We start from the raw sequence: 24975 nt of genomic DNA, 5'->3' as shown, positions 1-24975 counted from the left end.
AATGGAGACAAATAAGGAATGTGGTAACTATCTGGAAACGAACCCCCCCCCCCCCCCCCCTTTCCACATACACACAACAGTCACAAAGGGTATGAAGAAATGAAGAAAGAAAAGTTCTAAAGATGAAGCTTGGACAGCACTGAAGTTCTGTAACTTTCTTATTTCACAGGTAGGTGTGACAGAATACAAGCATTTCCAGCCCTAGTATATGTTTAATGTGCCACACTCACCTTAGACTAATATGTCATTTATGAATTATTTTTCGTCTTCAGACTTACCTAGAGGCTCTTTGATATGTCCTCGCCGTCCATATTTTGTATGAAGCTCGACAGGCTTAAACCAGTTTATATCTTCTCTGTTAAAAAACATATACCTCACAACTGCAGACCGCTTGTTCACCTTGATTGGATGTCCACTAAGGACAATTCTTTTCACAACAATCCTATCGGGATTTATGGACAACACACTACCAATTCCAACAAGCATCTGAAAAATATCATTACACATACACTGAAACAAATAATCAGATACAACTTTACTGTGTTTTCATATCCATATTTGTTAATGTGAGGGTGTACTTTTGCATAAGTATCTATGGAGCTAACACTTGGTTCAAGAATCATAAAAGAAGGTTGTATACATGGAAGAAGCCTAGAGAAACTGGAAGGTGTCAGATAGATTATATAATGGTAAGACAGAGATTTAGGAACCAGATTTTAAATTGTAAGACATTTCCAGGGGCAGATGTGGACTCTGACCACAATCTATTGGTTATGAACTGTAGATTAAAACTGAAGAAATTGCAAAAAGGTAGAAATGTAAGGAAATGGGACCTGGATACCATATTTACTGAATCTAAGCCGCACTCGAATCTAAGCCGCAGCTGAAAAATGAGACTCGAAATCAAGGAAAAAAATTATCACCGATCTAAGCCGCACCTGTAATTTGAGACTCGAAATTCAAGGGGAGAGAAAAGTTTTAGATCGCACCTCCAGATCGAAACAAAGTTGGTCCATTGGAATATGAGACACAATTTAGGTCGAATGAATGACGATACAGCTATAGTAGTTTGGTTTGAGTCGTAACCTTCGCTTAACAGTTAAGCTTTACCAGGTAGCCATTGCTATGCATCAGGCGCTCCATCCATATTTATACGGGTACCCTTCCTTTTTCACATCCTTCGTCTGGTTTGAATTGATTGCTTATTTTTCTTTGATCTGATAAGTACCGTTCTATTTGTTATAGGTGTTTACGTCACTCTAAGCTGAAAATGCATTACTGTACTGTGTCATGCATTGTTTGTCGCACTTGATAATGACTGTTTACGACCTGTCGCCGCTCGCGGCGTGGCTTGCTTTTGTGGGCGCTACCGCCGCTTACAATAAAAAACGAGAGGAATTGTCTCAGTAACAAAACAATGGTAAGAGACTGCTATTTATTGTTATTTACACTGCTGCTTTCTTTGATAATGCTCATCAAGAACCAAATAATAGACTGCGTATGATACAAGATGTTCTGAACGAGAGTTTTTCTCCGTTTGAAATTCTTTGCAGACACCTCTTTAGTACATTACATTCTGCACAGAAATTAGAGTCATCGTAGATTTAAAAATCTAGTCAATTCTCGTGCTCCATTTCTGGCTGTATCACTATTAGGCATAAGAATAAGACGAATATAAACATCAATGGGATGTATATTCTTCCGCTTTTGCTGTTGTCTCACTCTACATTCATAGATTATTAGGCAGACAGGATTTACATGAGATAGCAGCAAACACGAAAGAATACATGGCAAAATGTTTATATTCGTATTATTCTTATGGGGAAGAGAATACTGCATGTGATTCACAATTCATAAAAGTTCCTATTGGCAATCATCTTTCTCACAGGTAGGAAAAAATTCAGAACGTAGAGTTGGCCATATTGACAAACATCCCAAACAGTCTGCCCAGCCGGATTTTCGTAGTAGATTGAAATGCTGATACATTCGAAGATGAACAATACGGAATTTGTATTTACTTCGTTGGATAATGTATGAAAATGCAGTGGTCGAAACTCGGGGCGGAGAAAAAAGCTCGTCTTCCACCTTTTGTTTTTAAATTTATTTACTGACGTGGAGGTTTTGGGCCCATATTTATCTTTATGCCTGCAAAGCATGCCTGTGTAGCGCTACATGTATTGACGGCAGAAGTTAGTTGTGGCGGCACCTACCAACATTTTTCAGAACTTCCGCTTACTTTGCACTCGATTCTAAGCCGCAGGTGTTTTTTTCGATTACAAAAACCGGAAAAAAAGTGCGGCTTAAATTTGAGTAAATACGGTAAACTGAAAGTACCATAGGTTGTAGAGGGTTTCAGGGAGAGAATTAGGGAACGACTGACAAGAATGGGGAAAGAAATACAGTAGAAGAAGAATGGGTAGCTTTGAGAGATGAAATAGTGAAAGCAGCAGAGGGTCAAGTTGGTAAAAAGACGAGGGCTAATAGAATTCCTTGGGTAACAGAAGACATATTGAATTTAATTGATGAAAGGAGAAAATATAAAAATGCAGTAAATGAAGCAGGCAAAGAGGAATAAAAACGTCTCAAAAATGAGATCAACAGGAAGTGCAAAATGGCTAAGCAGGGATGGCTAGAGGATAAATGTAAGGATGTAGAGGCTTGTCTCACTAGGGGTAAGATAGATACTGCCTACAGGAAAATTAAAGAGACCTTTGGAGAAAAGAGAACCACTTGTATGAATATCAAGAGCTCAGATGGAAACCCAGTTCTAAGCAAAGAAGGGAAAGCAGAAAGGTGGAAGGAGTTTATAGAGGATCTACACAAGGGTGATGATCTTGAGGACAATATTATGAAAATTGAAGAGGAGGTAGAAGATGATATGGGAGATATGATACTGCATGAAGAGTTTGACAGAGCACTGAAAGACCTAAGTTGAAACAGGGCCCCGGGAGTAGAAAACATTACATTAGAACTACTGATAGCCTTGGGAGAGCCAGCCATGACAAAACTCTACCATCTCGTGAGCAAGATGTATGAGACAGGCGAATTACCCTCAGACTTCAAGACGAATATAATAATTCCAATCCCAAAGTAAGCAGGTGTTGACAGATGTGAAAATTACCGAACTATCAGTTTAATAAGTCACAGCTGCAAAATACTAACACGAATTCTTTACAGACGAATGGAAAAACTGGTAGAAGCCGACGGTGGTGAAAATCAGTTTGGATTCCGTAGAAATGTTGGAACACGTGAGGCAATACTGACCCTATGACGTATCTTAGAGAATAGATAAAGGAAAGGCAAGCCTACGTTTCTAGCATTTGTAGACTTAGAGAAAGCTTTTTGACAATGTTGACTGGAATACGCTCTTTCAAATCCTAAAGGTGGTAGGGGTAAAATACAGGGAGCGAAAGGCTATTTACAATTTGTACAGAAACCAGATGGCAGTTATAAGAGTTGAGGGGCATGAAAGTGAAGCAGTGGTTGGGAAGGGAGTGAGACAGGGTTGTAGCCTCTCCCCGATGTTATTCAATCTGTATATTGAGCAAGCAGTAAAGGAAACAAAAGAAAAATTCGGAGTAGGTATTAAAATCCATGGAGAAGAAATAAAAACTTTGAGGTTTTCCGATGACATTGTAATTCTGTCAGAGACAGCAAAGGACTTGGAAGAGCAGTTGAACGGAATGGACAGTGTCATGAAAGGAGGGTATAAGATGAACATCAACAAAAGCAAAACGAGGATAATGGAATGTAGTCGAATTAAGTCGGGTGATGCTGAGGGAATTAGATTAGGAAATGAGACACTTAAAGTAGTAAAGGAGTTTTGCTATTTGGGGAGCAAAATAACTGATGGTCAAAGTAGAGAAGATATAAAATGTAGACTGGCAATGGCAAGGAAAGCGTTTCTGAAGAAGAGAAATTTGTTAACATCGAGTATTGATTTAAGTGTCAGGAAGTCGTTTCTGAAAGTATTTGTATGGAGTGTGGCCATGTATAGAAGTGAAACATGGACGATAAATAGTTTGGACAAGAAGAGAATAGAAGCTTTCGAAACGTGGTGCTAGAGAAGAATGCTGAAGATTAGATGGGTAGATCACATAACTAATGAGGAGGTATTGAACAAAATTGGGGAGAAGAGAAATTTGTGGCACAACTTTATTAGAAGAAGGGATCGGCTGGTAGGGCATATTCTGAGGCATCAAGGGATCACCAATTTAGTATTGGAGGACAGCGTGGAGGGTAAAAATTGTAGAGGGAGACCAAGAGAGGAATACACTAAACAGATTCAGAAGGATGTAGGTTGCAGTAGGTACTGGGAGATGATGAAGCTTGCACAGGATAGAGTAGCATGGAGAGCTGCATCAAACCAGTCTCAGGACTGAAGACAACAACAACAACAACAACCTATGGAGACAGATTTTAATTTATTACACGATACTCAAATTTCAAGTATAAAGCAATGGAAACAAAAGAAACTTATTTTCAATAGTATAACACACATTTAAATAAAACAATGAAAAGAACAATGTCATTCATATCAGTACAAGCACATAATATTAACATCCCATCTAAGAATTGAAACAAGAACAATAAAACACTCTATCTAAGAATAGAAACAAGAACAATATATCACCCAGTCTAAGAACAGAAACAATAACAATCTCCATGGATTGAGCATTGATAAGTAGACTTCATTTTAGGACATCGCTTCAGAAACTGGCCGGTATATATAAGGCTAGGAAGCATTGAATGGGAAAGAAATACTTTAAAAATTAGTGATATTGAGGCCAGTTGATACGAACTGCTTTGAGGATGGCTGTGTGTTCACGGAATAAATCAGCATTTGTAAATATGTTCGCCTCATGTCACAAAACTGGAACAGGAGAGGGGAAGGTGATACGCAGGAAGTTGGAATCTGATCCATCTGTTATGTTTTTGGCACCCAAGAATAACTAACATTTTCACTCTTTCATTCTATATCTAATGCAGATGCATTCGTAATAGGTAATGTGTACAGGAGCATAAAATTGATATTTGCATTAACTCTCATTTAAACTTATAGTTATTTGTTTATATTTGTCTACCTGATTACTATGATGCATTTCATTTTACTAGCAGCCTGAGTTATTAAAAATTACAGCTAACCGAAGTTACAACAATGTCGTACAATGGCAAAATACCATGAGCAAAAAAGCCATAGAGGAGGTATTGTTACTAATCATTCAAAAGCAGACATTCCTGACTTTCCAAGAACATATTTGGAATTATCTGAAATCAATTAACTTATGCAATAACTGACATAAAAAATCAGGATCCTCAAAATTTTAATCACCTATTTTGCTTAAATGAGTGTAGTATTGGCACTATAACTTTGCTGATGCATTTTTTTCTGAATCAGACAATACCTCTTACTAGTTAACTCAGTAATTAAGATTTGAAATAATTTAGGCTCATACAATACTTATTTGGAAATTGATGCCAACTAAACAGGGGATTTCAGATGGCACGTAATAATAATGTTCCATGAAGTTTTGTGAATTACTTACCTGAAACATTTTTCATAAACCAAATGTGCAATATAGTAAAATCTAAACTAGCCAAATTTCAAAGCATTAAGTATTTTCACAAATCCCATGTTCTTACACTTGTCTTTAAATAGCCACCCTTCGCCAAAATTGGCAGTCTGGACCTGGAGGTCATACCAATAATACATTATGTCAGTTCATGAAAAAGTCAGCAAATGGCCAGCACACTGATAATGTCGTTCCATGTAAAACTCTGCTGCCACTATTTTTATGTGCAACAGATATATGGCGTCTAATGTAAAGTGTCTGCAATTGTGAAATATCTTTGCTCCGTAACACCTTGTGTGAAACAGTAAATGTAATTTCAGAGTGCATATATCACATCACTATTAACTGGACAGTATTATTAATGCTGATCATCTTACTAAAAATTATTTGGGTGCACTGTTACTTTCAAGTGTCCATCTCTGTACATTATGCCATTGTGAACTTTAACCAATACTGTGATAGTGTTTAATGATTGCGTGATTCCTCTTCTGCATGTATATGCAAAGGAAGACATATGTGTCCTTTTACCTGTATAAACTGTGAATTGTAAAGCTGGAACTGGCCATCAACTATGGCAAAGTGGCAAATAAAATACAATGAACCACCTTTAAAAATTATTTTTGGCCAATCTACATCTCTTGGCATTCTCCCTAAAAACATCAATTTCCAGGATTTTTTTTTCCAGTACAGCAAGATATGAAAATTCAAGTTTCATCAAAGTTGGGCGCAACATCATACAATAGGTAAGCATTCTGTCACAGAGAGATGCCATAGCATGTGTCACAGTAATGTTAACGCTCCCAGATTCTTTCACTCTGTTGTAATCTGTCCACAGTTATGACAGACGGTAACAGAGTGACATGTCAGAACTCAAACCTGGTCACTGTTATGTAGTTATCCATTAGTGAACCGATTATCAACTTCGAGAAATGTGGCATAAATTTTACTTATAAAAATGAATTCCTTAAGTTATGGATCTAGATGATGAAAACAGATCATGAAGCCAGAACAGATGAAGTGCTGAATGTTCGTTTACTCCAGCATATGTACTCTAAGTGAACCAATGGAAAAGGTTGGCGGTACAGGTTACACCCCCAATCTCCTTGCATGTCTGCCTCTCCATGATGAAAGGCACTGCTGAGTGAAATGAGAATAGATGTTTATTTTGCCCTCAGATGACTGATCAAGTATTCAGCAGCAAACAAACCAGATACATAGAGAATGTTGTTGAAGAGAGAGATAGTGTCAATGGTGATTATCAAAGCCATGTGCTGGGCTTCAGACAGGACAAGGACTAAATGAGCCACAAAATCGTTTGTGTACCTCACATACAGATGAAACCTTTGAGCAACTGGATGCAGATAATAATCAAACAAAATAGAGAATATTCAGTGGGTGCTTAGAAGAAACCAACAACTGCATAGTTATGATTGTTAAGGTTATGGATACTTAAACTATGATAACAATATGGAATATTTTGCCTACTTTTATTGTGATAGTTATGCACTATGTACGTTACCAGAAACATTGCAGTCATTATCAGTGCAGCAATTGTAACACATGATTGTGAAAAATGGCAATTATTTTAGAAACTGCTTCTCTTGGTCATTTAGAATATTATAAGTTGACTTTGGTTCCTAGAGTACTGAAATCTGAAACCTAACACTACATAATGAAGGAATTATCCGAATGGGATGGGAACTGGTAGACGTGAAATGATTACAACCCCACAAAAACTGGATGATTTATTCAAGAGAAAGAGCTCACAAATTTGGCAAGTCAATAACACACTGGTCAACGTCTGGCCCTTATGCAAGCAGTTATTCATCTTAGCATCAGTTGATAAAGTTTTTGGGTATCCTCCTGATGGATACCATGCCAAATTCTGTCCAATTGGCACATCTGGGCATCAAAATCCTGAGCTTGTTGGAGGGCCCTGCCCATAATGTTCCAAACATTCTCAGTTGGGGAGCTCCCTGGTGACATTGGTGGTCAAACTAGGCTTTGGCAACCATAAAGACAAGCAGCACAAACTCTCGTTGTGTGCAGACAGGCATTACCTTGCTGAAATGTAAGCCCAGAATGGCTTGTCATGACAATCAATAAAACAGGGAGTGGAATATTGTTGATACAATGCTATGCTGTAAAGGAGTCACAGATGACAACCAACGGGATCCCACTATGAAAAGAAATACCACCCCAGACTCCTCATTGTCAGGTCATATGATGGGCAACTGTCAGGTTCGTACCCCAAAGCTATCTGGAGTGTCTCCAGACACATCTTTGCTGGTCACTGGGGACCAATTTGAAGCAGAACTCATCACTGAAGACAATTCCTCTCCAGACAATGAGATTCTCAGCTGAAGACTGGAATAGAAGGGAGAACCGATAGAGGTACTCAAGGTACCCTCCGCCAAACACCGTCGGTGGCTTGCGGAGTATGGATGTAGATGTAGCTGTAGAAGATATGCCTGAAGGTGCCCCAGACAGTGGTGGAGCATGTATCTGACTGCTGCTCACCATACAACCTGACAACCAGGAGCGATGGTCTAGGATGCCATTTCATTTCATTTCACAGCATCACCCATTTTGTTGTCATTCATGCCACCCTTGCAGCACAGCAGTATATCGACAATATTCTATGCCCCATTTTTTTGTCTTTTTATATTTCAGCAAGACAATGCCCACCTGAACATAGCGAGTTTCTACTGTTTTTCTTCATGCCAAACCCTACCTTAGCCATAACGGTCATCAGATCTCTTCCCAATTGAGAACATTTGGAGCGTTATGGGCAGCAAACTCCAACTATAATTTGGCATGATATCCCTCAGGAGAACACCCAAAAAATCTATCAATTAATGCCCAGTCAAATAACTGCTTACATAAGGGCCAGAGGTGGACCAACACATTGTGGACTTCATAATTTTTTGAAGCTCTTTCTCTTGAATAAATCATCCCATTTTTCTGAAAGTGTACTCATTTGTCTGTCTGTTACATATACATCATATCTCCCAATTTCCATCCAACTTGGATAACTCCTTCGTAGTGCATCATTTTTATATCTTCGGGTGCACATTTCTATTAAAAAAACAATTAAAATAAAAGTGTGCAATTTCAAGGTCTAAAATTATTGATCTGGTATTCAACGTAAAAACCAAGATTAAGAACATTGTGTCCAGAGCTTTGGTACCTTCATGTGAAACAAATTTGCAGTCTAAACCAAAAATAATGGAGAGCGCTTTTTATCCAGAATGAGATTTCACTCTGCAGTGGAGTGTGCACTGATATGAAACTTCCTGGCAGATTAAAACTGTGTGCCCGACCGAGACTCGAACTCGGGACCTTTGCCTTTCGCGGGTAAGTGCTCTACCATCTGGGCTACCGAAGCACGACTCACACCCAGTCCTCACAGCTTTACTTCTGCCAGTATCTCGTCTCCTACCTTCAAACTTTACAGAAGCTCTCCTGCGAACCTGGCAGAAGTAAAGCTGTGAGGTCCTGGCGTGAGTCGTGCTTCGGTAGCTCAGATGGTAGAGCACCTGCCCACGAAAGGCAAAGGTCCCGAGTTCAAATCTCGGTCGGGCACACAGTTTTAATCTACCAGGAAGTTTCATAGAGCTTTTTATAAATGCGAGAAGTATGGAATTGTCTATCATTAAAAAAATCCAATTTTCACTATGCAATAATTAATGAATCTGTAACTGTGGGTGATACAATTCCTAACATCATACGTGACATATTACCACAGGAAGTTTCAGTTATCAACAAACGGGCTCCAAAAATCTAAAGCATGAATAGTTCACTGAAGTTCAGTAACCCCCAACAAAACAATTATGATTAATGATACAATACTTAATTTCAAGTTGAAAAAATATGTTCATACAGTGCGAACCTGAACTCCATCAACAGAACCTGAACTCCATCAACAAAATTTCGGAGGTTGTTGAGGGATATTTTCTGACTCTCTTAGTATAACGGAACTGTGGTCTCCAGGTACTGCTCAGAAAACATCTGCCCAACAGGCCAAATGTCAACAGTATATGGTGTGTTTCTTATCTAGAAACAAACTTCTACCTTTTACTCACAGCATTTGCTATTGATGTATTTAGAGCCTATAAAAAAATACATATGAGTTACTCAAACCATTGTTTCCCGTTCGTGGTAGATGGCACTACAATCGACAAATATCAAGTGTGCCTGTTTTTGTAATTACAAACCGAACATTTGATTCTACATTTCATTTATGTTGTAAATGTAAACCTTTGTGTTCTAATAGTTGATTTTTATGTTTGAAATTTACTTTAGTGTTGCAAATTTGACTGTTACAATCCAGTATTGTCAGTCATTTTAATGTCTGTTCCGAAACACAGTTTAGTGTGATCCAGGAACAATGACGTGGATATAATAGTTTTCTGTTCCCATAATGATGCTTGACACTGGTGATTCCCCTTGCCTCTCACCATATGGATGTTTGATTCTGTTGAGTCAATTCACATTGCTGTTCCTGGTCACACTAAATGTAGTTTCTAACCAATCTCTGAAACAGCTAACTGTACTGTATAATCAAATTTACTGAAGTAAATTTCAAACATAAGCATTAACCATTAGAACACAAAGGTTTACATCTGCATCGTAAATGAAATGTAAAATAAAATGTGTCGGTTTGTAATAGTAAAAATTGGCACACTCAATATTTGTTGATTACTATGTGATCTACCATGAATGGGAAACAATGTTTTGAGTAAACTGTATACATTTTCTGATGTAGAATTTGAATATGCTATAAAAATAGGAAACACACCTGGCCCTGCCCACGAAGGTGGGGTATTAGGAGGTGGCCACTTGTAGCACACACAGATGTCCTCTTACTAATACTAACTTTTCATTTATAATTTTTTTTGTATGATGCATCATTTCTGAGATATTTAGTTGTCTCAAGTTAAAACAAGCACTAAAATGTTACACTGTTGTTTCTTTCTTATAATTTCAATGTTGGTCTTTCTTACAAGGCATGAAAATTCAAAACTGTTGAGAGACCAATGTTGTTGTAATGCTCTTTAGTACGAAGAATGGTTTGATGCACCTCTCCATGCTACTCTATCCTGTGGAGGCCTCTTCATCTCTGAGTAATTGCTGCAACTTACAACCTTCTGAATCTGCTTACTGTATTCATCTCTTGGTCTCCCTCTATGATTTTTACCCTCCACACTTTCCTCCAGTACTAAATTGGTGATCCCTTCATGTCTCAGAATGTGTCCTACCTAGCAATCCCTTCTTCTAGTCAGGCTGTGCAACAAAGTTCTTTTCTCCCAATTCTATTCAGTAGCTTCTCATCAGTTGGGTAGATCACGTAACTAATCTCTGAAATTCTTCTGTAGCACCACACTTCAGAAGCTTCTAATCTCTTCTTTCCTAAATTGTTTATCATCCATGTTTCACTTCCATACATGGATACCTTCAGAAGATGTTAACAAATTTCTCTTCTTCAGAAATGATTTTCTTGAAATTGCCATATCCTCTCTACTTCATCCATCATCAGTCACTTTTCTCTCCAAATAGCAAAACTCATCTGCTGCTTTGTGTCTCATTTCCTAATCTAACTCCCTGAGCATCACCTGATTAATTCAACTTCATTCCATTATCCTCATTTTTACTTTTGTTGATGTTCATCTTATATCCTCCTTTCAAGACACTGTCCATTCCATTCAACTGCTCTTCCAAGTCCTCTGCTGTCTCTGACAGAATTACAATGTCACTGGCAAACCTCGATGTTTTTACTTCGTCTCTCTGGATTTTAATTCTTACTCCTAATTTTTCTTTTGTTTCTTTTACTGCTTGCTCAGTATACAGATTGAATAACATCCAGGACAACCTACAAGCGTATCTCACTCCCTTGCATGCCCCTTGACTCTTACGACTGCCAACTGGTTTCTGCATGAACTGTAAACAGCCTTTCACTATCTGTATTTTATCCCTGCCACCAGTAGAATTTGAATGAAAGTATCCCAGTCAACATTGTCAAAAGGTTTCTCTAAGTCTACAAATGCTCTAAATGTAAGTTTGCCTTTCCTTAACCTATCTTCCAAGATAAGTTACACGGTCAGTATTGCCTCTCATGTTCCTACTTTTCTCCAGAATGCAAACTGATCTTCACCAATGTTTGCTTCCACCAGTTTTTCCATTCTTCTGTAAAGAATTCATGTTAGTATTTTGCAACTGTCACTTATTTAATTGAAAGTTCGGTAATTTTCACATCTGTCAGCACCAGCTTTCTTTGGTATTGGAATTATTATACTCTTCTTGAACTCTGAGGGTATTTCACCATCTCACACATCTTGCTCACCAGATAGAAGACTTTTGTCATGGCTGGCTCTCCTAAGGTGATCAGTAGTTCTAATGAAAGTTGTCTACTCCTGGGACCTTGTTTTGACTTAGATCTTCCAGTGCTTTGTCAAATTCCTCAAGCAGTATCATACCTCCCCCATCTCCATCGACGTCCTCTTCCATTTCCATAAAGTTGCCCGCAAGTACATCTCCCTTGTATAGAGCCTCTATATACTCCTGCAACCTTTCTGCTTTCCCTTCTTTGTTTAGGACTGGTTTAATTTTCTTTTTTCCAAATGTCTCTTTAATTTTCCCGTAGGCAGTGTCTATCTTACCACTAGTGATATATGCTTCTAAATCCTTATATTTGTTCTCTAGCCATTCCTGCTTAGCCATTTTGCACTTCCTGTCAATCTCATTTTTTAGACATTTGTATTTCCTTTCGCCTGCATTATTTGCTGCATTTTTATATTTTCTCCTTTTATCAATTAAATTCGATATCTCCTGTGTTGCCCAAGGATTTCTCTCTTCTTCTTACCTTGTGATCCTCTGCTAACTTCACTATTTCTCTCTTCTTCTTCTTCTTCTTCTTCTTCACTATTTCTCTCTTCTTCTTACCTTGTGATCCTCTGCTGACTTCACTATTTCATCTTCTACTGTATTCCTTTCCCCTGTCCTTGTCAATTGTCCCCTAATACTACTTCTGAGACACTCTACAACCTCTGGTTCTTTCAGTTTCTAGAGGTCCCGCCTACTTAAATTCCCACCTTTTATGCAGTTTCTTCAGTTTTAATTTACAGTTCATAAGCAATTAATTGTGGTCACAGTCCACATCCGCTCCTGGAAATGTAGTACAATTTCCGCCAATATCCAAACAAAATTTAATAAGTAGTTTAATTCTAAGTAAAATGTGACACATTTTCTTAAACTTTATGATAGCACGCAAGGTACCTGGCACAGTTACTTATATACTTACTTGAGTTCCCTGTTTTGTTTCCTTAAAAGCAAGTACAGGACATGGCGGAAATATGATGGGTGCGTACATACTCGCAACCACAGTGGTATCTGGTTGGAAGAAGCGCTCACACTGGAACAAGACAGAATATTGCAAATATATGTGAATTTTAATGTATTTATTTTATGTGTAATGATGAGAGTCATAATGTCCTCTTGCATTTAACCAGTCATCTTTCATAATAATCTCTACGCTTAAAAGTACCACACAGCACACCAAAACTATAAACTGTCTGATAAGTGAGCAGTAAATGTTCAGCTCTGGGGAAGAGAACATGAGGGACATCCAGCCCAAATTCAGATGTACTGTACGGCATGTGTTGGAGAGACTGGCGCCACGGAAGATACTGACTGGGAAGAACCATTCAAGGTTCAATAACAATATTAGGATGCTACTACGCTACGAAAACAAAGAGAGAGCTGGCAAATAAAAGTTGAACAGAGTAAACAAAAATGTAAGGACAATTATATGAGATTTCTGCAATGATTGCAACAACAAGATCTTACTTGCTCAGTTGTCAAAAACCCCTGAAAAGATTTGGTTCTATGAAACCACAGCAAAGGGAACAATATCACTTATCAAAATGCTCACTGAATATAATGGTGCTGAAATGGAAGATGATAAAATGAAGAGTGGAATATCAAATTCTGTCTTCTACAACTATTTTAATAATTAACTTCACACTGCATTTCTTACATTTGACTATTGAACAAAGGCAAAAATTACAGTACAGAAACAAGTGAGGAGGTGGTGGCTTCTATTGTGTCTCTCTCCCAAAAACAATCAACTGTCCTCCAGCGTTTTGGTGGACACTGATAATTCCAGTTTTGCAATGAGTATATGTAGCTAGACCAAACAAATACTGTTTATTAGACATTTCATGCAACTCCCAGTGTCAAGGAAAAATGTCAATTTGTTTCTCATTACAAACACAATGTTTTCTGAAGTAGCATCTCATTTGCCCATTCAACAGAACGACTCCAAAATAGTCTAGTTGAGCAGAATCTGTTTAAGGTGACTCCATCTACAAAATACAAAAACAAAACAGTAAATCACTGAAATAAATTTCTTATAATATTATGGAACATCCATTGTGCTTGTATACAATGACTATAGTGGTGGCAGAACAACTCCTATGTAGGAATTAACATGATCTAGAATGAATATTTCACTAGGCAGCAAGATATTTGCTGGTTTGAATCTTTCTGGTAGATTAAAACTCTTTGTGAAACCAGGACACAAATCCAGAACTTTGGCTTTTGGGGGAAATGCTCCTACAAACTGGTCACTACTCATGATCCGCCCTCACAGCTTCAGTTCCACGACTACCTCTCTCCTACATTCCAAGCTTCAAAACTGCGCACACTCCACTGCTGAGTGGAAGACTCATTTACAACGCCTGTGCTATCCTGTCTTCTGGGAGTGCCAGTCCAGCAAAGTATGCAGAAGTGTTTCTGTTAATTTTTGAAAATGCAAGAGAGGTACTGGCAGAATTGAACCTATGACAACAGGTGTTGGATTTTCGCTAGGTAGCCCAGATGCCAAGAGCATTCACTGTATAAGGTTAGGTCCCAGGTTAGTATACCAAGACCAGCACACCATTTTAACTTGCCAGAAAGCTTCAATCAGCACGAAATCATTTTAAGCACATTGTGGACATTTGTGCTGCCACATTTGTTGATACTTTAAGGTGTATGTAAATTATTATCTCATCTGCTGTTTTAAAACAGGCTTAATTTTTCACTACCAATAGCGTTAATTGAATATCATTGAGTGCACGTGCTTTGGAACTTGTAGCATGAAACTGGAGGGAGGAGATTAGTGTCTAACATCCTGTTGACATTGAGGTTGTTAGAGATGGAACACAAGCTCGGATTGTGGAAAGATGAAGGAGGAACGCAGCCATGCCTTTTCAAAGGAATCATTCCTATATTTGCTTTTAGTGATTTAGAGAAATAACAGAAAACCTAAATCAGGATGGCCAGATACGGGTTTGAACCATTGTCCTCCTCAATGCAAATGCAGTGTGCTAACCACTGCGCCACCTCACTCGGTAGCATGAAACTGTTTTTATGTGTGGCAAAACACGTAACGAGGTCCCAGGTATTTGTCACTTGTGATATTCAAATGAACACAATCAGCAGTGAAAATTAAGATCTTTTTTTAAGCAGTGGCTAAGGTGGTGATGTACCTAAACCTTAAAAACTCAAGCATCATCATTTATGTAAGTACCACTCACATCTAACAATTTAATCTGTTCACTCATGAGATCCAGAAGGCAGCAGGTAGCAGAACTCAAATTGAAGACGTCTTCCTTGATTGTCAGAAAGCCTCAGATACTGTTCCATACCACTGCCTCATAAACAAAATACAGTGAAACCCCACTTTTACGCTTTTCAGAGGACTTTAAAAAAATGGTGTAAAATGCGGGAAAATGTAAAGTGTGGGAAATAACATTTTAAGCTGTAAAAGCTACGTATAGGATACCCACCTTGCACTTTATGTATGTGCGAGTAATAGGCATCAAAATACTCGTCAGGCACTTGTTTACTAATACAGGCTTATTATCTAATAAAAATTGCTGATATAATGGGAACTGATAAGTGGGAAGCAGAAACATTTGATTCAATTTCATACATCATAACTGATGTTTTTGGAATGCCTGCAGCTGTCATTCAGTATCGAAATAATGAAACACTGCAACACTTACATATTTTTTCATGCTTAGCACAGTGTGTTTCGAGAATTTTTTCTCAATATCAAGTGCAAATATTTACATAAGTATTTTTTATGGTGTTTCCATGTGTGTTGTCCTGCATCTCTTGAAGTGTAGTCGTCTTTTTGAGGTTACCCAGTACCGTGCCGCCTCAGTTATGTAGAAAACCACACACATGCATATTATCACTCTTTTTTTCTGTGCAACATCACAAAAAACACATTTGTAAATATTCCACTTAACAACAAGAATAAATTCTTGGAACACATTTTGCTCAGCCTGAAAATATATGTAATTTGCGCTGTGTTTAAACCAAAAACATTTGAGCAACGCAAGCTGAATGAAGGTGTCAACATGCGCTACAAGCGGCCAAAAGATGAAGCTTGCTAAACATGGTTTGACAGAGTACAGAGAGTTTGGAAATGGTTTTGATTGGTCATGATATCTTTATTCGAACAAACAGTTACTCCTATCAGCCACCACACAGAGTAGAGTTTGGTATTGGTACCAGTTTAAATCCGCTGAGTAGAGCATCCTGGTGTCAAGAAACTTGGCCATATAATGTATGTAAACACTACTTGATGTCCAACATCATGCCAACGACATTTTACGTAAATTTTTTCTCCACAAACATTTTTTCATAAAGTGTAAATCACGGGAAAATTATGTATTGAATATAATAGAGGGAAACATTCCACGTGGGAAAAATATATATAAAAACAGAGATGCTGTAACTTACCAAACGAGAAAGACTTGGTATGTTGATAGAGACAATAAAAACACACACACAAATTTCAAGCTTTGGCAACCCAAGGTTGCTTCATCCGGAAAGAGAGAAGGAGAGGGAAAGACGAAAGGATGTGGGTTTTAAGGGAGAGGGTAAGGAGCCATTCCAATCCCAGGAGTGGAAAGACTTACCTTAGGGGGAAAAAAGGACAGGTATACACTCATACACACACACGCATATCCATCAGCATATATACAGACACAGGCAGACATATGTAAATGCAAAGAGGCTGGGCCTCTGCACTTCCGCCTCGAGTGACATCTCTGCCCAACCTCTTGGCATTTACATATGTCTACCTGTGTCTGTATATATGCTGATGGATATGTGTGTGTGTGTGTGTGTGTGTGTGTGTGTGTGTGTGTGTGTGTCCTTTTTTCCCCCTAAGGTAAGTCTTTCCACTCCCGGGATTGGAATGGTTCCTTACCCTCTCCCTTAAAACTCACATCCTTTCGTCTTTCCCTCTCCTTCTCTCTTTCCGGATGAAGCAACCTTGGGTTGCGAAAGCTTGAAATTTGTGTGTGTGTATGTGTGTTTTTTTATTGTCTCTATCAACATACCAACACTTTTTCATTTGAAAATTATGTATTTGTTGATACAAAATTGGGTGCGAATTAACACTGTGGACACATGAAATTTGATGGGAGCAATAAAAATGTCATTAACGTAGGAAAACATTAATTGCAGGAATGTAAAAGTGGGGTTATACTGTACGTACATATGTTATCACAACAGATATATGACAGCGATGATGACCTCACAGCAAACAGAACTCAGTTCAAGATAACCGAGAGACTGGTTCCGTATTAGATTTATGATATGATGGAGAGAAAATTGCTTAATGACAGAGTATGTAAGTGCCAAACTGCAACTGCCAGAGCCAAAGTGTGACACCCAGCCAGTCCTAGGATATTTCTGGAGTTAATATGAGAGCAAACTCACCTAAAGTATGTGACAGAAATGATACAGTAAAGAGTTTGACAGCCTTGACGAGTTCTTAGGTAACATTTCTCTGCTCTGTAGCAGAGTACACACTACAATCTAGTGTGTGTTTTCCTAAAACTAAGTGCAATACAGAGACTCAGATCCAGACATCTGCCTTTTGCAAGAAGAGCACTATAAACTGAGATATTAGTACACCTCTTAGAATTTCAACTTGTCGCTTGTTACCATACAAACCATACAATGTGTAGCTTGGCAGCTATGGAGGAAAAGAAAGCATGGACAGCATAATTCATAGTATACAAGTAGTGAGAGCTAGAGACCAAGTTTCAAGTCCCATTCCAGCACACAATATTAATGTGCCACAGGAATGAACTTTTTTTTCATTCAACTTAAGAAGATCAAGCATGATAAAAAGCCTGATGATGAAGTATACTGTTGAGCAGGGTGCTGAATATTTACTACTCATTCCCCATTGCCAGATGCACTTACACAACATTAAATCAAATCCAGCAACTGTTAAGACTATTACATTCTTTTCTGCAATTTAAAATTTCTTTATATGTGTAATTTTAGTCAGCCTAAAATGACCAAAACTGACACAAAACATAACAGCACTTTCTTTTACTGCTGTTGGGAGCAAATGGTTTTATCATACATGAAATAACAGAACTTATTACTCCAAAAATCTCACCTTGTGCTTGGTACCATTAGTGTGTTGGCTGAATATCGGACATGCTTTGAAACGGCGGTAGCCACAATGGATTATGAGTTGCTCCTTTGACTTTATAGGTAACTGGCCACCCAGAGTATTTGGCCGTTTTAACACTACATTTAGCAGTGACATTTTTTGTTCATGTGGCAACAATCCAAAAATAGTCAATGGGTCAGATGATTTATGGGATTCAACGAAATGCCGTGGAACATTCTTCACATGTACAGTTATGTACCATCCAACCTTCAAAAGAAAGGAAATATGTTTAAATATTTCTCAACATGATCCTTTTTGCAAAAATACAAGAGAATATATATGACAGAATTCTTGGACTGGTACGTTTTCATTTGCTGAATGGCTATAGAACCATTTCTGAAGTAGGATTTATTTGCAAATATAAATATCTAAGACAGAAGCTATAATTGTGCATAAGGAGGGCTACATCATAATATATTTTAAATTATTTGAATTATGTAAAATTGATTAGAAAATTTGAATCTATGAAAAACTTACCATTGATATAATACTTCATGTAGCTGGAGAGATTTTTAAATTTTGTGCTGGTTTGGATTAACAACTGTAGATGAGCAAATTACAGTAAACCTTACAAATAGTGCAGCAAGATTCGTACTGAATTAATTTACACAGAAATGCTATCATCATCTCTCCCTATTTCGCACTTTATTGCCCATAGAAACAAGATTACATTATTATATGGAGAAGTTCACTTCCTGAATTTTCCAAAATCAAGCAAATTCTCGAAGTAGTTAATTCCAGTTCAGTTTAAAAAAGTAAATAATTATGAATAATGCCAACAATATGATTGTGTTATCAATGCCTTGACTTGTTTATAACAATATTTAGTTTAGTCAGTCATTTTCTTTTTTTTTTTTTTTTTTTTTTTTTTGTGGTTTTAGGGCGCACAACTTCAATGGTCATTAGCGCCCTGACTACTCTAAGAATGCACCGCGAGGCACAAGTTGACAACAACAACTAAAAAGGAAAACACGATAAAAGACAGACTGACAGGCATAGGATTAAAAAACAGCATCATCAAATGTCCTTAGCGAGGTTTGTCAAATTGATAAAACGAAGAACACGAGCAGCTGCTCGTGGGTCATCCGCTAAAATGGCATCGAAAGTACTTGGCAGGTTAAGATCTAGGCGCAGTGTGTTAAAATCGGGACAGGACATTAAAATGTGTCTAACCGTCAGCAAGCGCCCACATGGGCAGAACGGCGCCGGCGCAGCCGTCAGCAGATGGCGATGGCTGAACCGGCAGTGTCCAATTCTTAACCGGGCCAAAACTACCTCCTCCCGCCGAGAAGGGCGTGAGGAGGACGTCCAAGCCACGGGAAGAGGTTTTAAGGCCCGAAGCTTGTTGTCTGTAAGTGCAGCCCAATCGGCATGCCACAGCGATAAAATGCGCCGACAAATGACCCTGCTAAAATCGGACGAAGGGACACAACAAGAAGCTGTCCGAGGCTGGAGGACCGCAGCCTTGGCCGCGGCATCTGCAGCTTCATTCCCAGGGATACCGACATGGCCAGGAACCCACATAAAGCTAACCGGACAACCGAAGTCCACCAGCTGCTGAAGAGAGCATTGGATCCGGTGTACAAAAGGGTGAACCGGGTACGGATCACTGAGGCTCTGGATGGCGCTCAGGGAATCTGAGCAGATGACATAAGCAGAATGTCGGTGGCGGCAGATGTAAAGAACAGCCTGGTAGAGGGCAAAGAGCTCAGCTGTGAAGACCGAACAATGGCCATGGAGCTGGTATTTGAAACTTTGTGCCCCGACAATAAAGGAACACCCGACCCCATCATTGGTCTTAGAGCCATCTGTATAAATGAAAGTCACGTCGATGAACTTCGAACGAAGTTCCAAAAAACGGGAGTGGTAGACCAAAGCGGGGGTAACTTCTTTTGGGAGCGAGCTGAGGTCAAGGTGAATGCGGATCTGAGCCTGGAGCCAAGGTGGCGTGTGGCTCTCGCCCACTCGAAAGGTTGCAGGGAGTGAAAAATTAAGGTGTTGAAGGAGGCGACGAAAGCGAACGCCAGGGGGTAGCAGGGCAGAGACATACAACCCGTATTGACGGTCAAGAGAGTCGTCAAAAAAGGAACGATAAGACGGATGGTCGGGCATTGACAGTAGCCGACAGGCATACCGACAAAGCAGTATATCGCGCCGGTAGGTGAGTGGCAATTCGCCAGCGTCAGCATGAAGACTCTCTACGGGACTAGTATAAAATGCTCCGATCGCAAGTCGTAAACCCCGATGTTGGATGGAGTTGAGGCGGCGTAAGATGGATGGCCGTGCAGAGGAGTATACGAAGCTCCCATAATCCAGCTTGGAGCGGACGATCGACCGATATAGACGAAGTAGGACGGTTCGATCCGCTCCCCACGACATACCACTGAGAACACGGAGGACATTTAAAGAACGGGTACAACGGGCGGCCAAATATGACACATGTGGAGACCAGCTAAGTTTTCTGTCAAATGTAAGGCCTAAAAATTTTGTTGTCTCCACGATTGGGAGAGCAACGGGACCGAGTCGTAAGTACGGTGGGAGAAACTCTTTGTAGCGCCAGAAGTTAATACAGACCGTCTTCTCGGCAGAAAAACGGAAGCCATTGGCGACACTCCAGGAGTAAAGACGGTCAAGAGAACGCTGAAGACAGCGCTCCAGGACACGTGTACACTGCGCGCTGCAATAGATGGTAAAATCGTCCACGAAAAGGGAGCCTGATACATCAGCTGGGAGGCAATCCATTATTGGATTGATCGCGATGGCGAAGAGAGCGACGCTCAAAACTGAGCCCTGTGGCACCCCATTCTCCTGGCGAAAGGTGTCGGACAGGACAGACCCCACACGTACCCCGAACTGTCGATCCATTAAAAAGGAACGAATAAAAAGAGGGAGGCGACCGCGAAGGCCCCATGTATGCATGGTGCGGAGAATGCCTGCCCTCCAACAGGTGTCGTAAGCCTTCTCCAAATCAAAGAACACAGCCGCGGTCGGGCGCTTCCGCAAGAAGTTATTCATAATGAAGGTCGACAAGGTAACCAGATGGTCAACAGCAGAGCGGCGCCTACGAAATCCACATTGTACATTGGTAAGTAGGCGTCGAGACTCGAGCAGCCAAACCAATCGAGAGTTAACCATTCGCTCCATCACTTTAGAGACACAGCTGGTAAGCGAGATAGGTCGATAACTGGAAGGCAAGTGCTTGTCCTTCCCCGGCTTAGGAATCGGGACAACAATAGACTCGCGCCAGCATGCGGGAACATGTCCCTCAATCCAGATGCGATTGTATGTACGAAGAAGAAAACCTTTACCCGCAGGAGAAAGGTTCTTCAGCATCTGAATATGAATAGAATCAGGCCCTGGAGCGGAGGACCGTGATCAGCCAAGTGCGTTTTCGAGTTCCCGCATGGTGAATGGGGCATTATAACTTTCACAATTCGAGGAGCGGAAGTTAGGTGGCCTAGCCTCCTCTGCCCGTTTGCGGGGGAGGAAGGCAGGGTGGTAACGAGCGGAGCTCGAAACCTCTGCGAAAAAGCGGCCGAAGGCATTGGAGACAGCCTCAGGGGCCACAAGGACGTCATTCGCGACCTTCAAGCCAGAAACTGGTGAGTGGACCTTAGTGCCAGATAGCCGGCGCAGGCTACCCCAGACAACAGAAGAAGGAGTAAAACTGTTGAAGGTGCTTGTGAAAGCAGCCCAGCTGGCTTTCTTGCTTTCTTTGATAATGCAACGACACTGAGCACGTAATCGTTTATAATTGATACAATTCGCCACTGTAGGGTGGCATTTAAATGTGCGTAAAGCACGTCGACGAGCACGTAAAGCATCTCTACATGCTGCGGTCCACCAGGGGACCGGTACACGACGTGGAGAAGAAGTAGGGTGAGGGATGGAATATTCAGCAGCAGCGAGAATGACTTCCGTGAGGTGTGCGACCTGACGATCGCAGCTTGTGAAGGTTTCATCCTGAAAGGTCGCCCTGGAAGAGAAGAGCCCCCAGTCTGCCTTGGAGATGGTCCAACTAGAGGAGCACGGAGAGGGGGTATGCTGCAGGAGATGGATAACACACGGGAAGTGGTCGCTCGAATATGTATCAGAAAGTGCATACCACTCAAACCGGCGTGCAAGTTGGGGAGTACATATAGAGAGGTCTAAATGGGAATAGGTGTGAGATGTGTCCGAAAGAAAAGTAGGGGCGCCAGTATTGAGGCAGACAAGATTGAGCTGGTTGAAAAGGTCTGCTAACAAGGAGCCCCTCGGGCAGGATGCTGGAGAGCCCCAAAGGGGATGGTGGGCATTGAAGTCTCCAGTTAACAAAAATGGTGCAGGTAGCTGAGCAGTAAGTTGCGTCATGTCTGCCCTGGTAACGGCAGATGACGATGGAGTGTAAACGGTACAAAAGGAAAACGTAAAAGTAGGGAGAGTAATGCGGATGGCTACTGCCTGCAGGCCGGTGGGCAACGTGATGGGATCGTAGTAAATATCATCCCGGACCAGCAACATAACCCCTCCATGAGCTGGGATACCTACCACAGGGGGTAGGTCAAAACGCACAGATGTGTAGTGTGCCAAGGCAATGTGATCGCATGGGCGTAGCTTCGTTTCCTGGAGGGCTACGACGAGCGGACGGTGCAAGCGGAGCAGCAACTGCAAGTCCTCTCGGTTGGAGCGAATGCTGCGAATATTCCAGTGAATAAGTGCCATCGTAAGAAAAGGAAGATGAAAGAAGGGGTCACCTCGAAGGCCGCTGAGGGCCTGGCTTCGAGCGAGCACTGCCGCCGCTATCAGTAGGCGGACAGTCATCGTCCATTGTGTCTATAGGTTCATCGGCCATCTCGGGAGGATGGCCGGGAGGGGGAGCTTCCTCCGCCGGTGAACGGTCAGATGTACGGCTACCAGCGGTGCGGCCAGGCGAAACAGATGACGGCCTGGGGCGGCAACCGCTGGGTGGCGCAGGAAAAGAAATGCGCCGTGGCGGAGAAGGAGAACTGTGCTTCCGATGAGCCTTTTTGGAAGGACGTTTGGTGGAAGTACCGGTCGAAGGCTGGGAGGTCGAGGTACGTAGGAAGTCTGCACGGGATGGTTCCTTCTTGAAGGCCCGTGCATCTGACTTCGGGGTCTTCGTCTTAGCAGAAGCTGATGAAGGGGCTGGTGTCTGTGGGGTGATGGGAGGAAGAGGAGACGTCGACCGCGCGATCTTAGCACTGGCCGAACGGACGACCGTAGTGCTGAAGGTCAGATCGAATGTCTGGGTTGCTACCTCCCTGGTAGTCCGAGGAGAGGCGAGGACACTACTGTATTTCCCCGCTGGGAGCAGCACGGGCTTCCTACTAGCCAATAGCTTGCGAGCAGCCGAGGTGGACACTTTTTCTTTGACCCGAATTTCTTGGATACAGCGTTCTTCCTTATAGACAGGACAGTCGCGGGAGGATGCGGCATGGTCAGCCTGACAGTTCACACAACGAGGAGACGGAGGTGGACAGTCACCCTCATGGGCATCCCTGCCACAAGTGACACATTTAGCCGCATTGGAACAAGACTGTCGAGTGTGATTGAAACGCTGACACTGGTAGCAGCGCGTAGGTGTCGGGACATAGGGGCGAACAGAAATAACCTCGTAGCCCGCCTTGATGCGCGATGTCAGCTTAACACTATCGAAGGTCAAGAAAAGTGTCCGGGCCGGTACAAGGTCATTATTGACCTTTTTCATGACCCTATGGACAGCCGTCACGCCCTGCTCAGCGAGGAAAGATTGAATCTCCTCGTCAGTCAATCCGTCGAGGGAGCTAGTATAGACTACACCACGAGACGAATTCAAAGTTCGGTGGGCCTCCACCTGGACAGGGAACGTGTACAGGAGTGTGGCCCGAAGCAGTTTTTGTGCCTGAAAGGCACTCTCAGTTTCTAGTAATAAGGTACCGTTACGCAACCTGGGACAAGATTTGACAGATCCGGCTATGGCATCTACACCCTTCTGGATAACGAAAGGGTTGACAGAGGAAAAATCCTTTCCGTCCTCAGATCGAGAAACGACGAGGAACTGTGGGGCAGGCGGTAGTACTTTTGTCACTGGTGGCTGGTCACGTTTCCGTTTTTGGGCAGAAGTCGAAAGAGATGGAGTAGAATCCATTGCGGAGGAATCCCCCATGATTGCCAGTGTCACCGATGGCGCGCTCCTTCCTTGTGGGGACCCTCTCAGAGGGCACTCCCGCCTTAGGTGAATGTTTACACCTCAGGTCACGCCTCCCGAGAAACAGACGGAGGGACCAATCGGCATGGTCAGAAGGTATCAGCTCAGGCAATCACCCCTCCCCGGGCCTGGCCTTTACCAGGGGGTACGCGCGTGCCTTACATGTCTACCCAGGGCGGGGACTTACGCGTTACCCCGTCACCGGCTACGCGTGCGAACGCGTGGGTCGGCCTTCAGGCACGCACAGGGAGGAAGGAAGAAGAGGAAAAACAAGAGAGAGAGGGAGAAAAAGGACAGACTGTCTCAAACGCCGAGGCGGAGACCAGAGAAGGCAAGGAGAAGAAGGCAATGAGAAAGCAAGGAGAAGAAGGCAATGAGAAGGCAAGGAGAAGAAGGCAATGAGAAGGCAAGGAGAAGAAGCAATGAGAAGGCAAGGAGAAGAAGGCAATGAGAAGGCAAGGAGAAGTCAAGGGAAAGAGTAAGGAAGACAGTGAGGTGGAGAAGAGCAAAGAAAGGAACCAACAAAGGAAGGAAGAAACGAGAAGTGAAAAACCAAAAAGACCACAATTATAGGTCGTGGAACCGTCCGTCTCCGGACGCAGGCGCTAACTACCCCCGTGGGGGGGATGGACTCCTTTTAGTCGCCTCTTACGACAGGCAGGAATACCTCGGGCCTATTCTAA

The 24975-nt window shown here is 41.5% G+C and overlaps 1 protein-coding gene across 1 annotated transcript in view; it reads right to left on the bottom strand.

Annotated features, from left to right (window-relative positions):
• LOC126175846 (pre-rRNA-processing protein TSR1 homolog) overlaps window positions 1-24975 on the bottom strand; it is a 96088-nt gene that overhangs the window by 2894 nt on the left and 68219 nt on the right. Inside the window, exons 9-11 of the mRNA XM_049922853.1 lie at window positions 18049-18312; window positions 12874-12984; window positions 279-486 (exon numbers count right to left, since the gene is read on the bottom strand). Coding sequence (XP_049778810.1) covers window positions 279-486; window positions 12874-12984; window positions 18049-18312 — 583 coding nt within the window. The remainder of the gene's footprint in view (window positions 1-278; window positions 487-12873; window positions 12985-18048; window positions 18313-24975) is intronic.

This window comes from Schistocerca cancellata, chromosome 3 (genome assembly GCF_023864275.1).
Source record: "Schistocerca cancellata isolate TAMUIC-IGC-003103 chromosome 3, iqSchCanc2.1, whole genome shotgun sequence".
Classification (NCBI taxonomy): Eukaryota; Metazoa; Arthropoda; class Insecta; order Orthoptera; family Acrididae; genus Schistocerca; species Schistocerca cancellata.
Note: the sequence above shows the minus strand (reverse complement) of the source record. Positions and strands in the feature narration are given on the sequence as shown.